Source organism: Heterocephalus glaber, unplaced genomic scaffold (genome assembly GCF_053883595.1).
Source record: "Heterocephalus glaber isolate CG9 unplaced genomic scaffold, H.glaber_assembly_v1.0 deba00000347, whole genome shotgun sequence".
Taxonomy (NCBI): Eukaryota; Metazoa; Chordata; class Mammalia; order Rodentia; family Bathyergidae; genus Heterocephalus; species Heterocephalus glaber.
In genome coordinates this window covers 39,606,833-39,624,054 of record NW_028258143.1, presented here as the reverse complement: position 1 = coordinate 39,624,054, position 17,222 = coordinate 39,606,833, and the positions used below count along the sequence as shown (strand labels likewise).

The window sequence follows — 17,222 nt, the reverse complement described above, 5'->3', positions numbered from 1 at the left end:
GAAGGCCTTCTGAAGAAAGGTCTATAAATTTATATTTTTCTCTATTTATGAACCTGTTTGGATTATAGATTTTAAATGTAAAACTATAAAACTTTTAAGAGAAAACTTATGGGAAAATTTACAAGACCAAACTTGGTAAAGAGTTCTTATAACACAAAAAATGTGATTCATAAAAGAAGAAAATCTATAAATAGGACTTTATCAAAATGAAAAACATCTGCTTTGCAAAGGATATTTTTGAGATGGTGAAAGAACCAACTATATACTGGGAGGAAATATTTGAAAAACATATCTGACAAAGGACTCATTTAGGATATTTTTTAAAACTCATGAAAGTCAATAGTAAAACTGCAAACAGTTGAATTAGAAAAATGGGCAAAAGACAAGAAGAGCTGTTGTTTTACTTCATGGTTACATATAGGCTTGTCCTGCCCTAAACAAAATGACAAATATGAACAAAACCTTCACATCTCTCAAGTTTTTGTTTTGGCATAGTAAAGATATATATCCATGTTAAATATGCAGCTGTAGTTCATTCATCTTAACTGCTGTATATAATTTCTTCAAAATACGTCATAATACTTTTATTCATTTACCAGAACTGTACTATACAAATAGTGGAGTTTTTGGTGTGTGTTTGTTTATGTAGTGCTGGGGATTGAACCCAGGCCTCATGTATGCTAGGCAAGTACTCTACCACTGCGCTATGTAACCCCAGCTTGCAATTTACATCTTTATACATGATTCCTTATGCATACATTTGGAAACTTTTCTGGATTAGATATCTAGAAGTAGAATTACTGTGCTATAGGATACATGCAGCTTTGACTTTAATGCATATTACCTAATATCTTTCTACAGCCATTTTACTAGTTTACACCACTGATTACAGCACTGATACTCTACATGTTTGGCATTTAATTTTTACCTTCCTACTCCCTCTGTATAGAACCTTGTATGAAATCTACAGATTTTACTTCAGTAATACAGTTTTTTACTTGCTCTACTTTTACTAGCCAATGAGTTAAAAAGAATTGATTAATCTTGGCTTCAACAGCTTTCATATTCATCTTTTTATTGGCGACTCTTCTGCCACAGCCTTAATACAGAACCTTGCTTCTGCTTAAACTATCTCAGTAGACCAAATGTTGGAAATATCTTCCTGCTTCAGTTCATCCCACTTAAAACTGCTAGATTAATATTTCTAATGCAAGTATTTTACCATTGTTTGCAGTATTTGTTTAAAAAACCTTAATGTAGTGTGCATGCTTAAACTACCTCAGTAGACCAAATGTTGGAAATATCTTCCTGCTTCAGTTCATCCCACTTAAAACTGCTAGATTAATATCTCTAATGCAAGTATTTTACCATTGTTTGCAGTATTTGTTTAAAAAACCTTAATGTAGTGTGTAGTCATTTCCAATAAGGTCCTAAACTACCTTTTTAGCCATATTTCTCTTCCACTGTTTTTCTACAATGTTCTATGGTACTAAGCAGACAACATTATTTTCATTTATTTGTTGATTGATTCATACAAATAATAAATGTTTAATGACCACTTGCAATGCTATATAGGCATATCAACACTTGGATTTTATATGTGGCTCAGATATAAAATGAAAGAATCATGATTCTTGTTATTAGGGGGCTTGCAAGCCACCTCAGACTATTCTCTGAATACGTTCAGTGCTTTTTACGCTCTCATCCTGAGCATGTATGTTTTCCCTCCACTTGGGATACCTTTTTTCCTAGTTCCCTCATTTAACTATCTTTGCCTTAATCTCCTCCACAGTTTTCAAGAACTACTTTGTATGTCACCTTTTCATCAAACTTTTTCTGACATCCTTAGTTCCTTTTGCTCCCATTGTACTTTATTTATATCACTCACATGGCATTTAATATGATGTATATATTTGGATTATCTTTCCAAGGTATTTATAGTACCTTTTCCATTCATCTGTATTTGTCTTATTGTGCTTAACCATAAGACCTTTTATGTGAAAGGTCCGCAATTAAGACAGTAGCATTGAAACTTCATCATTTGGACCAATTTAGGAAAACATCAATTCAAAGTAGAAAAAAAATTACATAAATTTAATCCAGTGTTCTTAATTTAAAACAGAATAACTTAAAACAATAAACTTTAGGACTTGCTTTGATGAGTAGTAAACTTTGTGTTTAGTGTAACAGCTTTTTTGTTTGTTTTAGACTCTTAAGTAGTGTTGTTTTCTTAAATCACATTGTACTTGAGAAATCATACCAGTTAGTTCTCTTCAGATCCTTGGCAGCTGCTGGGTGCCTCCTCTACTTCAAAGAGCAGCTTTTTGTTTATTTTCCACTGTACTGAACTTTTTCACAAGAGTTTGAGGAAAGGACTCTTTTATTGAAATGGTTTAAAATTCATGCCAAGGAATTGTTTTTACATTTTTCAAGTTCTTCCAAAACCAAAATATTACTCCTGCCTTCTTATTCCTTTTATTACCACAAATTTCAAATAGTCTAATGAAACTTAAGATGATTAAGCACATGGTAGGCAGTAGACTTTGGGTATAACAAGTAAATTGTTTACCTTTGATTATTTTACTATGAATTTTGAAATGTTGTAGGGCATCAGAAATTACTGGAATTTGTATATTTGTATATAGAAATTACTGGAATTTGTATATAGAATTTGTATATAGGTTGTATATAGATTTGTATATACACTAAATAATATTTTATATTAAGACTTCTTACACTTTAATGTCCAGAAGATTCTGATTCAGTTAACTCTGGGCTGGAGCCTGAGATTTTGTATTGCTAACAAGTAATTTCAGTGTTGCTGGTATATGGACCCCACTTTGTGTAGCAAGAAGGCCTTCTTGAGCCTGTCACATTTTAGGATTATATACTTTGCCCTAGTGAATTAGGTTTTTGGCATTGCCATATATGTTTGTTTAAAACTGTCTGATTCTCTATAGAAGTTTGATTAATATTTGGCCATTTTAACATAAATTTTTGGTGTTTAGGGTAATACATGGTTTAGGAAAATACATTATAGATTAATGGTTGCTCTGGATTTATGCTATTCTTTCCTTAAAAATCACCTTTCAAGACATTCATTATTTTATTTTTGCTGTACTGGAGATCAAATCCAGGACCTCAAGTACTAGGGCAAATTGCTCCACACCTAGCCCCAAGATTTTTATTATTATCCTTAACAGCTAGGAGACCATAAGTGAAAAATCTCAGCAAGTTTAATATGGGATACTTAATTATTTGGTTTACTTTTGTAATAGAAAAGAATTCATATTGCCTTTTGTTATTTTTGCAGGACATTGTTTTTAGAAAGAAATTAATGTATTATAAAAATAGGAAAGTTAAAAAAAATAGGAAAGTTAATGTTCTGTTTGAATTTGGTTCTTTTACTTGGTATAAGTTCTGCTTTTTATAATTTTTTCTTAGAGCCATTATAATAAGGAATTAGTAATAATTATATACCACAGAGATTGGACTGTTAATTTTACCGGTGGGATAGATAGCTGTGTAGTTAAATAGCTAGTACTCAAAGGGATGTAAATCAATTCTGGGGGGATATTAATGCTTATCTGTAAGATAAATAATATTAAAGACTTTCGTAGTCTTTTGTGCTTTTATAGAAAATTATAACTAAATCATAAATCCTTAAGGAAGTTTTCAGAATCTTTAAGGGAGTTCTCATAAATCCTTAAGGATGTAATCAGCATTTGTAGGCCACAGTAAAACATTTTTGGGGAAAAATTATGATTTCATTTAAAAACATTGGAAGAATTTTCATGTTAATAGTTATTTTATCAACCCTACATTACTTCATTTAACAATGTCTAACAAAATCCTGTAGGAATTATATCATTCCAAAAGTGACCTTAAGATATATTTATTATTATCTTCATATTTCTTATTAAATAAGAACTCACCATACAGTAAAAGTTTTCATATGGAATTTATGTCAAATGTTGAGAAAATATTTTTGGATCTGGCCCAGCAATTGTCTGTAGAAATAAACCTCCTTTGTTTCTTCTGGTAGCATCCATTGATTTTTTTTAAGATATGTTAATAGTGCTGATAGGAGCAGAAAAATTGGAATTTACATTAAAAATAAATGTGATGAATAAAAAGCAGTACTCTGTAATATTGGAGTCTTGATTTTGCTTTACCAATAACTTCTTAAATCTAAAGGACAAAAATACTGAAAGGGTCAAGAGAGAAATGAAAGAAGGAACAAATGGTGTAAAAAGAAAATGACACTGAGGTCTTGGTTTAATACATATGTATTTCAGTTTGATGGTTGATTTCATTAGCAAATCTCATTGTTATGCAATGTCTGTTCTTCTGCAGCAAAATGAATATTGTATTCTCACAGGCTCTGTGTGTATCTATTATGTTGCAATTACTGAAAAATATATACATTTATAGCTGTCTTTGGTGTGCTTTTACCCTTTTATTTTTAAGGAAAAAAGAAAATTGAATTATATTCTTTCCTTTTGTTAAATTTGTTGAAATGCCTTTTTAATTTGTATTATGGATGTTTTCTACTTTTGTTCTCTGAAGTAAACAATTATAAGGTGGTTATTAATGTAACCATGTTAATTATTATATTTTTAAATGAATATAATGTAATCTTGATTGATTTAAACTGATAATTAGTATGAGCTACTCAAGTATATACTTTCTGACATATTTTAAATGTTAAAGAGTGGTTTTCTCATTGCAATAAAATATGTTAAGCAAGTAACATATGCCACATTTAAAGATTGCTACCTTTTGTAATAGGAAAAAAATTCTATGTCAAGAGTACTAAGATTTGAGTTTTCATAAAATAGAAACTTCAGAAATAACCAATTTCAATGGTTACACATTGGAAAAGTTCATTTAATTGTTATATAGTAGGCTGCATCATTCTTATATAATGAGTTCAAATGTGAATCAAACTGTATTGGACACAACTGTCATTTAATTTTGGTCACCTTGAGCTCCAATAATAGTTTACAAAATCTAGTGTTTGGTAGTATTCTTTTGACAAGCTTGAAAATAGAATAATAACAAGGTTTGATTAAATATAAGTTGATTTTATACCATGCACAAATTATTTGTATAGTGAAAATTGGCCTCTGGCTCACGTAATGCAATCTTGATAAATAATCTGGCTATGTTGAACAAACATGAGCTATTATAAATATATATGGAAGTTTATTTCAGTACTAGGGCCGAACCTAGGGACTTGTGCATGCAAATATTCTATACTAAGGTACACCGCCATCCCTTTTCTCATCATGGTTCAAGGTCCCCATAAATTGCACAGCCTAGCCTTGAGCTTGTAATCTCCCTGCTTCAGCCTCCTAAATAGCTGGGATTTTAGGCATGCACCACCATGCCCAGCCAGCAGTTTATTAATGCCTCATGTTAAGTTAATTTGTACTTAGAATGTTTGCTACATGTTGAATATTTTATTATTCACAGATAATAATATTAAAAAATCTCCAAAATCCAGTAATGCAGACTCTAAAATAATTAGAGAATGCTACAGAGCTAAATTATATAGAGTAAGGTTTTATAGGCCTAAATAGGCTCTGAGAGCAGACATCCTGGAAGTAATGAGACCTGAGCTGAAAATGAGATGGGGAAACAATGGGAAAGAACATAAAAATAATCTGGAAGGTAGGCATACATAGCATCTTTAGGGTGCAGAGATGAGACTCACCCAACTATAATAAATTTATTGTTAATAGTGCTCAATCCAGATACATGTCAGTTGACATGCAACCATGGTGGACTTTGTTTTTCTTTGTATGAAACAATGGCATGTAGAAATTCTCTTAATTTTACTCTTTCCCCCTGAACAGTAACATACAAAAATGCTCTAAAATATGGGAACATGAATCTATATTGGTATAAAATGAATGTGAAGACAGAGTTACAAATGCCATAGTTACAAATGCCAAACTGAGGAAGAATAAAAATCATTGTATATTGGGTTCCCAGGCTGTTGGTAAATCGAGCATGATCATAGAAGTTCACCAATGAAAGAACTCTTTTAAGTAAAAGAGAAGTCCATTTAAGTGTTTGGACCCACACAGTGGTATCTTCTCTTTTGCCAGCTCTTGAACTCCTATTATATGTACTAATCATACAGAAGACTCTGAATTTAGAAAATGGAATATGAATTTGGAATATAAAAATGGATATGGATTCAATAATTGTTAATGTATGTTTAAATACCCAGATACAATAAATTGAAGGATTTCTGGCTTATTCTCTGAGAAGTCTTTCATTATGTTCTGACTCACTTGCACTGAGGAAATGTTAAAAGAAACTTTCATATGAAATTTGTTATACTGATTTCTGTAAGAATGAAGAGAAAACTATTGTATTGTCCTTTCAATTCTGAGTTGTAATAAAAGCTTTGGAACATGTTTGTAAAATAATATCTTGTGAAGAAAGAATTTTGTAATTTGATCTTGTTACCCACTTTCCTTTGACTGTTAGGTAGCTCAAAGATGAACCACCCACATTGTAATTTATGCAAGATTTTACACCAGGTGTTTCTGTATTCCAACTTTATGTTGCATTTTTTCATTTGCTATTCTCTTTATTTTATTCATTAATTTTCCCCTTCCCTTACACCACCTTTTTATTCACATTTATATTTTTTAAAATTCTGTTCTACTAGTCATAGTTGTTTAAGCCACTTTAAATTGTGTTGGAATAATGTGAAGTATTAAAAAATATTGATTGAAACTAAAAGCAAACAAATAAAAATAGAAAACTTTCTTCCACCTCTTGTCCCCTCCCCTGCCTCCTTGCTTCATTTTGCACAAATTTTTGAGTCATTAGAGGACTAATCTCTCTGATTTCTTTAACTTGCCAAGGAGCAGGGGAATCCTTCCTGAAGCTATTTGCATAACTAGAATCACTACTTAGAGTCAGTTGTGCTGAATGTATGTGTTGAGAGTATGTATGAGAGTGCCTAGCTGAGACAAGTATGGCAGAAATATACCCTAGAGGAGGAAAAGGTGCCTTTTACTCATTTCTCAGTTCAGAAAGTCAGTCTTTCTAATTCACAAGGTGTAATATCTATTATCCTTCCCTTTTGACTGAACTATAAACTCTTGATATGAAAACTTGTTCTCTAGATAAAAAGCCATCTTTAATGAAATATCAGATTTATTTTCTATATCTCTTTACATTTCTCTTCATCATTCTCTAAATTTGAACCAGTATGGGAAACTAAGATAGTTGTGGATCTTTGTAATTATTCGATAATAATTTTTTAATTTTCTTTTTATTCTGTTTTGGCATATGAATCACATAGTCAAAGCTATCTATGTAGTAGGAATTACATTTGAAATTTTCTATAATGGAAATATGGGCTGTGTTTTATATTCCAAGGGACTGTGGGGTATTGAAATTATTTAATTTGACCAAGAAATTTATCTGGAACTCTTCACTCTTTAATTATTATTTTCTGAAAATCCACTATTTCATATGTCATTGTAGTAAAGGTGTGATTAGTGATGTTAGGGACTTCTGTTAATGTTTCTCAATATTGAATACATACTACTTTGAAATAACATATTAAGTGTTTATGATGAGACCTATAGTGTGATTTTTGTATCCTTGGCATAGTTTTACCTGCTTGGGTTTTCTTTTTTTGTTGTTACTGATTTTATTATCATTCTGTTTTATTGTGTTTTCTATTTCAGAACATTAGAACTTTATTTTGTGAACTGAGAAACATAATTTAAGCAATATGATTTTAATATTCGATATGATTATATCTTAGTAAAAAGATCTTTAAGAGCTCTTTGCATTAAACTTAAAGCATAATGTGTTCATAATAGGACATAGGTACATGATCTTTGAAATAAATATAGAATCTTTAAAATAAACATTTTATAAATTTTTTAAATGTAGATATTTTAATAGTAGTAATTTAGTTTATCATTTTGATGGAGTTAGGTTTTTTGTTTTATTTGCATAATTAATGTAAATCAACCCTCATTCTCCTGTATTACAAATTTCAGACAGCAAAACATGAGCAACTTGGGGGAAGGGAAATTAAGGCTAAGGAGGCTTAATTTTCAAGTTAACAATTTTTTTAAATGCTCACAGTTAAGTATACGTTTTAAGTTATATTTTCTTTTAGTATTATGACCTTAAAATAATGTAGGGAATAACTTTAACTTATATAAAACTTGATTCATATAATTTTTTTTCAAAAATTGCTACATAAAATTATAAAGTAGTCATTTTGCAGTTATGCTTTAAAATTTTTAATTTTAGTCTTTTATTATGATTCAGACATTTCTTTATCTACTTTCTGGAACCAATTGAAATTTAGACTTTTCTTTACCAGGATTTTGAACAAATATCCTCACTTGTTTTTTAAAAAAATGTTGTTAGCATTGTCTTGTTTTTACGTTCTATTTGCCAAAACTAATTTTTGAAATCTGCTTGAACTGTATCAGTTTTCAAGCATTCCTTATTATAAGCTGTGAGTTTATGCTTCTCAGGAATAAATCCTTTAAAAAAAAGAAAGACAGAATTCCTCTCTGTTGGTTTTCATGTTACTAAAATTATGAAAAGAATTATTTGAGCCTTCTTGAGCCGTCAACCTCACCTGGCTTAGTTTTGTCACGTGAGCATTCATTTACTGGTGATCTAAGTGCTCCACCTGCCTTTCAGTTTGTTTACCAGGAAATCAAGATGTGTAAACTGCAGGAAGTACTATTTGACCCTCTCCGACAGTATCTCATTACAATAATTGCTAATCTCTGAATAAGACAGCCATGTTTTGTGAGTAACTGAGAGAGAGAGGGGTTGTGTTAGGTAGATTTTAGGTGTTTCAACAAATAGAGCATTGTAAATGCTAACTTGGATTATGCTTTCATTATAGCTTTTGATAAAAGACATATGGTGACCTTTGGGGTCAGCAAAGCTAGGACACAATAGTAGGTATTCTTTCATGCCTTTTAACTGAAAAATATCACGGCTTGTTGTTTTGGAGTGCTGTCACTGCTCTGAATCGAAAGGATAATGGCTACTTCCTGATTAAACCCACTCTCCACAGTAAGCTGCTAATGTTATACTGTATGTCTTTCTCTTCTGTAAATGTAAGAGTATTTGGTGTTTTCTTTACTTTTTAATCCTTGGTTTTTCATTGATAAATCTCTTATATATATATCCTGAAGTTGAAGTTTACAATTAAAGAAGAAACTACTGTTTTAAGTTTGGAAGATTTTCTGTAATGCAAAAGTATTTCTGGCTGGTATCTGAAATGCAACCAGCTCATTCACTTACTGTAGATTTTGTTTAAAGAAATTAGGTTTATTAAAAGACATTGAAATGGTAAATTATATTTCTTGGCATTCTAAGCACAATTTTTAAAATTACTTATTTAGTAAATCAGACTTATTTTTCAGAGTCCATTGGGATAAACTAATACATTTCATAATTATTTATATGTTGATATATTAATAGTTATTTTAATTATTATATTAAATTATCATTCCTAGATTAGTTAAAAGATTCTTGTGATGTAAATATAATGTTAAGTGTTCAGAATATAAAAAGGAAATAATGACCTCCTTAGTTTTAATCCTAAAGCTGGCAGTCATACCATCTGTGGTCTTGGGACAATCATTTAAACTGCTTACCTCTCTGTTTTCTTATCTGCTATCCATGTGAGTGCTTAGATAAAACGCATATGTTTGTTTATTCTTTATGGTAGAAGAAGCTATAAAGAAAATGAGCTTCATGAGTATTTTATAAAATGGAGAACTGACTCTGCAGATAGGAAAACACTGGAAGTCATAGTAGACAGAGGAATAATAGAAAAATTTTATACCTTTAAAATAAAGTATTACACTGACCTTTTAATTTGAACAGAACTCTGTTTTGCTCATCCCTTAATATAATATTACCTAAGGAATATACATATTGTTGGATACATGACTAAAATGAGAAGTAGTAAGCATGGGGTAATTTAGTAAAAAGTCACAAATATAATTAAAATTATTTGACTTTTTCTCAAAAGTCTTATTTCTGAAAATGAGATTGTTCAGAAGGAAATGTGAATGTATATATTATAGGCTAGGTGAGTGTAGGTGATCTACATAACACATGTTTAAATGTGGTTATATGAGAGAAAACATTTAAAAAATATCCTGAAGAAGGATATAGAATCTAGTATATAAAAATACTTAAAAGTATTCTGCAGTAATGTAATAGAATCCTTCTTATTGAGAGAATGAAGGTAGTTTCTTTTGCAAAATTCTTGCCAAGGTTGTTTTAGGAAACTCAGTAATTTTTAATATAAATTTGTGGTATGTCCTAAGGAGATTATAAATATTATGTTTAGTGAATAGCTTAGGTAGTCAAAGTAAAACTTTTAATAGTGCCTCTATTTTAATTTGTAGTAATTTGTAGTTGTCATTTATTGAATGCTTACTATGTGCAAACCTCTGAACTAATTCTGTATTTCATATTCATGATAATCATATCAGGTCCAGGTACTGTTATTGCTTCTATATTGTTGATAATGAAATAGTTGTGAAGAATTCAAATAATGTGATCAAAGTTCTTTAGCTGTTAAGTGCCAGTGAGAGACTAAAAGCATTAACAGAATCCCAGAACTCAGCCTCCAGTATCACATATTTAAGCATTTTATTTATATTTTGAAGATAGTAAAGGTACTTACACCTTTGATTCAGGTCATTTTATTTTTCACTAACTTATCAAATATTAGAGAATGTCTCCTGAGTATCAGACACTGTAAGTAAATACAAGCAAGAACACATTAAAAAGTAAAACCAAATTCCTTGTCTCCAAAAGTTTCACACTGGCAAGAAGATTGCCAGTTTGAGCCCACAGGTTGGGCAATTTAGTGATTTATTGAGACGTTGTCTCAAAATAGAAAAAATTTAAAAGGGTCATATAAATGCAGAGGCTCTGGGTTCAGTTTCCAGTACTGGGGGGGGGGGAGCCTACAATGTAATAGAAGAAGCAGAAAATTAAGAGGCTGTTATACTATGATGTGATAGCTGATACAATATGTGTAAGCATACAGTGCTAGTGGCAGCATAAAGGAGAGCTATCATGTGTAATTTTTATTTACATATTTAATTTGTAAGTTTTGAGTGTTGTTCTAGAGACGTGGGAAATACCAGTAAATAAAACTTTCAAAGGTCTCTACCTTGTGGAATATGTATTATAGTAGAGGTAGAGATAAACAAACAATGATAGTAAGTAAAGTATACATATAGCATGTTAGAAGGTGATACATATTATGAAAAAAGAACAAGGTGTAGGATAGAAAATGTATGGTGGAACCGGGCACAGTGGTGCATGCCTATATCCCAGCATTTGGGAGGCTGAAGCAGGAGAATCACTGAGAGTTCTTGGCCAACCTGAAGTACATAGTGAGCCCAAGGCCAGCCTGGATTATATAGCCAGACCTTGTCTCAAAAAACAAACAAAAAAGTATGTGTTGATAAAAGGTTTCAGAGACTGAAAGACTCACAAAGAAGATAATATTAAACAGAGACCAAAGAAGTTAGGTTTGTGGATACCTTTTTGGAAGCACTTTCCAGACAGAGAACATGAGTTAGGAGTATGAGTGATATAGCCTAGGAAATGAATGGTGGCCACTGTAATTGGGGGAGAGTGGAGAAGGTACTTTCACAGGTAATGGATGGGAGCATCATGTAGGGCCTTACGGACCTCTTTAGGGACTTGGAGGAGCCCTTGAAAGGCATACAAGGATTCAAGTTGCTATGTTGATAATGGATTATATGGAGGCATGGACCACTAGTTAGAAAGCTGTTACAGTAACTTAAGTGAGAGAAGGTATTAGTTTGGTGAAAGTTAAATTATCAATATTTTTAAGTAAGATTTAAAAGATTTCTTAAGAGGCTGGATGTAAGATAGAGGAAAAAAAGAAGAAAAAAAATTAAGGCTTTTGAACAACTAAAAGGATGTGGCCACCAAGTATGAGATAGAGAAGGATCTCAGGTGAAACAGGTTTGGGATAGGGATGGAGAATCAGGACTTTAGTTCTGGATGTGCAATGTCTAATAGGTATGTAGGTAGAGATATAGTAAGGCTTTACAAAGAGAGAACAACCCCAAATGAGACTAAAGAATGAATTTGACATAGCTAAAGAGATAGTTTATAATGAAATTCAAGAGCATTTGCTATAATGTATTCAAATGAATCTTGGCATTATCTGCTTTATATATTTACTAACTAGAGTAACATCTAAGCATCTGAACAGTAATAAAATTTATCTTTGGAATTATTCTGGGTTTTCAGAGTATTTCAGTGACTATGAGTATACTCATGTATTCACGAGTTATACCTCAGTGTTTTTATATATTTTGATTCTCAACATAGCACTGTAAAGTAAACATTTCCCATTTTACATTGGATAAACTTGAGTGTAAGGGAGATTGATAACTGCCTAAGGTCATTGATATATTAGCTGGACCTAAAGATTGGATTCAAATCCAGGTCTTTGGAGTCCATTGATCATACTGCATATGTTTAAAAAAAAAAAAGTAGGCTAAAGTCAGTAAATTTTTAAACTTTTGTTGGAGGTCTCAAAAATTGTCTTTTTGACCATTAGATGTTTTTGTCCTTCGTTTTTGGTACTGGGAGTTAAACCTAGGGAGTACTGAACCATACCCATATCCCTTTTTCAGTTTTTAAAATTTTGAGACAGGGTCTCAAAATTGCTCTAAGTTACCCAAGCTGGCCTCCAACTTACAATCCTCCTGCCTCAGCCTCTTGAGTAGCTGAAATTAACAGGCATGTACCACTATACTCAGCTTGAACATTAGTTCTTCTCTTATATTTTAACACAGTAATACTCTTAGGATATAAGATTTTAGATTCTTCATCATGGAGTCTTTTTAGAACTACTAGGCTGCTTTCAGTACAGTTACCTATTACAGACTTCCTTCACTCCTGGCTCCAATCGCCGTGGATAGTATTTAGTAAATGCTTTAAAACTTACAGCTGCTATCATCCTCTTCATTCCCTTTTCTGATATGCTGTGATGATGGAAATCACAACTCAAGCTTCTTGTAATCACATGTAAATTATAAAAGCTCAGAGATTAAATTATGAAAGGACTTTCTAGTTAATTATAAGTTTTAACTTGTGTTTTATCAGCTTGGAGACCATTTTTGTTTCCTTTCCATTTTTGGCTCTTGTGGGCAAGTGAATTTGCTAAATAGTCATTTTCTGACTAAAAAAGTAATGATCTCTAAGATGCCAGGGGACATTTTTGTTATAAAAATGAATATAAGTTGTTCTACTTCAGGAGAGAATATAAATATAGCTGTTCTTGAAGCAGGTTTACTTTGGAGATAACAGTGCTATTTGTGAAAAACCTAAAAGTTTGCCTCTAGATGCAAATACAGTTATTTCTTAATCTTTATGTGAGTTGTTTACATTTATGACGTTTTTAACATACACTTAACAGCTCATTCAAACTGCAGCTAAATATTTTTAAAAACCCATATTTTATATACAAAAACTCCCAACTTAAAAAAACCACAAAACTCTGCTGTAGATCAGTCTATGAGTCTAAAAGCATGTATTATGAAAATGGTTAAAAAATAACTTAGTCTTTATATTTCTATTTGATAAGACTTTAATTCCACTGTTTTGATATATTTCTTGAGTCTTATAACTTTTTTCCAAAGAACAACATATTTTATTCATGCTTCCTATTTCTAAAGTCTTTTCATTATTATACCCTAAAGACTTCTCTCACATATAACATATTTTAAAGTTACTATAATTTTTAAGTAAACAAAAATTGTGGTTGGCCTCCAAAATATAGTATGTCTTTTTTTTTTTTTTGTACCGGATATTGAACTCAGGACCTTGTACTTGTGAGGCAGGCGGCAGAACCACTGAGCTAAATCCCCGACCCCTACAGTATGTCTTTTTATTTTAACTAAATTATCTGTGTAATTTTCACATTTTAATGAATTATATATCCTAAATATTTCCATTTAGGTACAGAAAATATTACTATATGTATTAAAGCTTATGTATTACTCATCTATTTAAATTTTTTTAAAAATTTGGTCAGTGTCTTATCCAAACTAAAAAAAAAAAAAAAAAATTAAGGAAGAAAGAAAGTATTCAGTCTGAAATTCTCTGTTTAAGGTATATTATTATTGCCTATTTTTAATAACTATAGTGAATTTAATACATTATATCCTTGATTAATTACAATGCCCATAGAATTAGCATTTTAATTTTTCCTGAAATTCTTTCTCTTAACATTTGTTATTGAAATTTCTAATTTATTTGTTCATATATAAAATTGAATTGCTTGTTGTTGATTTGCAGAGGTAGATTGTTAACTGAATCCTGATTTGAGCTATAACTAATGTATCTTTGCCAACTAAGTTTAAACATATTAAAATGGGTGTTGATTTGATAAGTCAAGCAACTAATCTACTTTTGTAAGCAAAGCATAGTCAAATATTCAGTGTTATCAGTAATTTAAAAACATGAAAGATATCAATAGAAGGATAAGATTAATTGCTAAGTTATATAAATTAGTAAAATACTATGAGTTGACAGTAAGGGAATGGTCACTAGAACAACTAGGCTTTTTTAAGGAAAAGGAGCCATAACAACATCTTCAAGCACTGAAAAACTTCAAACATTAATTTAAAAAATAGACTTATTAAGATATTATTTATATATCATACAGTTCACCAACTTAAAGTATATAATTCAGCAGTTTTTGGAATATTACATTTTTATATATCCATGATTTTTAAAAGACCCGTGTATGAGTATATGTATCACAACTGGCCATTTTGACCTTTCCTCCCTCCCTTCCTCCTTCTTTCCATTTTTCTCTCTCTGTCCCTCTGTCCCTCTGTCTTTCTTTTTTTCTTTCTCTTTTCTTCCTTTCTATCTAATCCAGGGCCTTGTGCATGCTAGGCAAGTGTTCTACCACTGAGCTTACTCCGAGCCCCAATTTTCAACATTTTATGTGTATAATTCAGTGGCACTACATTCACATTGTTGTGTAACCATCACTTCTAAGTATTTCCAAATGTTTTTTATTATCCACACAGAAATTTTGTAATCCTTAAGCAGTAACTTCCCATTTCCCCTACCTTGCAGCCACTGGTAACTTCTAGTCTTTCTGTCCATGTAAACTTCTCATAAGTAGATTCATACAATATTTCTCCCTCTCCTTCTCCCTCCCTCTCTCCCTCTCCCTTCCTTTCCCCCTCCCTCTGTCTGGGGGAAGTCAAGTAAATTTCACTTAAAAAGTTGTCAAACTTCAAATATATTGTAGCATGTTTCAGAAACTCTTTGCTTTTTAGGCTCAGTTACATTTATATAAATAAAACAAATACATATTTAAATGTATGTCACATTTATTTATCCACTTATCTGTTGAAGGAAATTTATATCTATAAATATCTTTTCAAGTGCTAATTTGAATTTATGTGGTAACCTTTATGTTTACCTTTTTAAGGAACACCAAACTGTTTTTCATAGAAGCTAAATCAAGCATTAATTTGTTTTGTTATAAAATACATTTATTCTGTTATAAAAAGTACATAAAAGCTTAGGATGAATGAATATTAGCTTCAGTACATATCACATTTCTTAAAAAAAGAAAATGTGTATTTGTGCTTCTATATGTGTTTATAGAAAGACCTACTTCTTAAAGTTGCTTTTTAAGAAACAAGCATTCTGGTTGTATGTAACCCAGTTTTTCTGTAACATTTTATAAATCATGGTCACACATAGTCACTGTATTTGGATTTCTCATTCCCTACAAACTCTGTTATCAAAGGATTGTTATTGTTGTTTTCACAATTCACTTAACTTATTGTATTTCTGTCCATTGTTGCCTCTTTAGTGTTATAAAGGAAAATTACTCAGTGATATCTAATTGGAAAATATTCTCAATAAATTCTTAGTTAATTTATATTAATTGATTTTCCTTCATATGTATTCTCATTTTATATCAATCTGAGGGAGAAAACTATAGAAATTTCTGTTGGCATTTTTGTGAAACTCTTAAGAATATAAATTCTGGAATGCAGTATATATTGGGGAAAAAAATTCATCTCTTTTCATAGGAAAGTAAGGGACTACTTGTAAGTGAGGGACCACTAAGCCAGAAGGCAGGGCATATGTACTGGCTTGATAGATCATAGGATCTAGGAAATAGGAAGCAATATTGGAATAGTGAAATTCTTACAAATTTCTCTAGGAGAGGTAGACATAAATCTATAAATAATAATGAATTATATTTGTGGATCCAATTTGGAACTAGACAATAGTAACAGATATAAAGGGTCATTCTGATGACAATATTGTTTAGGACATTAATAATTTCTGAAAACAAAAAAAAGATTAATTAGAAGTTTTCTTTATATTTCTCATCAAGGAGTGTACATGAGAATATTTGATGCCTAGGGAGTTTGAAATAAGTAGGAGTTTTGAGAAATTGATACAGCTCACAGAATCTTTTTGGGGGTAGGACATAGGTAAGTTGATTAAAGGGATTTGAATTTAGTGAGGTTTTGTACACTTGAGTAAGAACTGAAAATGTGATTACCAAAGGTTAGACTTGAAGAAATCTTTTTTGGAAATAATTTTCCACTTTGTTAACAGTAAAATTTCAGTAGTCTATTGAGCAAAGGATTATAATGGACTAAATAATAAATACTTTGAATAACTTACTGAATACAAATTAAATAATTAGATAGTTTGAACATTTTTGTTTTAGAAGTGCTTGATCTGGCAACAAGTAAGGAGTCAGTAAGACCAAAAGGGATAAGAAAATACCAAAGCCAGCTTTCACTTCAAGGAACTTGCTAAACTCTGCTGATTTGAGTGTCTGTCTGTGTGATTGTGTCATGGCCCATAGTAGAAATCAAATAGCCCTGTTACTTTTATTTCAGAACATCTTACTTCCAGTTAAAAATAATATAATTCTCCTTTTTAAACCTTCCTTATTAAAACTTTAATAATTGTACCTTTAGTGTAACAACTCTTACCTACTTTGCTCCTTCTCATTTTTCTTCTGTGAGATATTCTTTTATTATTCAATTTAGATCATTTCTCATATTGTAGGAAGTTTCAAATGAATCCTAAATTTATTTGATTCCTAGTATCTTAATGCATTGATTGAAAAATACCTAATT

General features: G+C 31.0%; 1 protein-coding gene across 45 annotated transcripts in view; it reads left to right on the top strand.

Moving 5' to 3' along the window:
* Baz2b (bromodomain adjacent to zinc finger domain 2B) overlaps positions 1 to 17,222 on the top strand; it is a 411,121-nt gene that overhangs the window by 195,792 nt on the left and 198,107 nt on the right. For 3 of the 45 annotated variants that reach the window (XM_087196376.1, XM_087196315.1, XM_021265793.2), the window contains exon 1: positions 8,776 to 9,087. The exons of 35 other annotated variants lie outside the window; for them this stretch is intronic. Coding sequence is in view for 2 of the 10 variants with exons in the window: in XM_087196205.1 (XP_087052331.1) it covers positions 9,099 to 9,108 (10 nt within the window). In the remaining 8 variants the exon portion in view is untranslated. Of the gene's footprint in view, positions 1 to 8,713; positions 9,132 to 17,222 lie in introns of those variants that run through there. 7 more of the 45 variants (XM_087196381.1, XM_021265847.2, XM_087196319.1 and 4 more) reach the window with 7 other exon arrangements.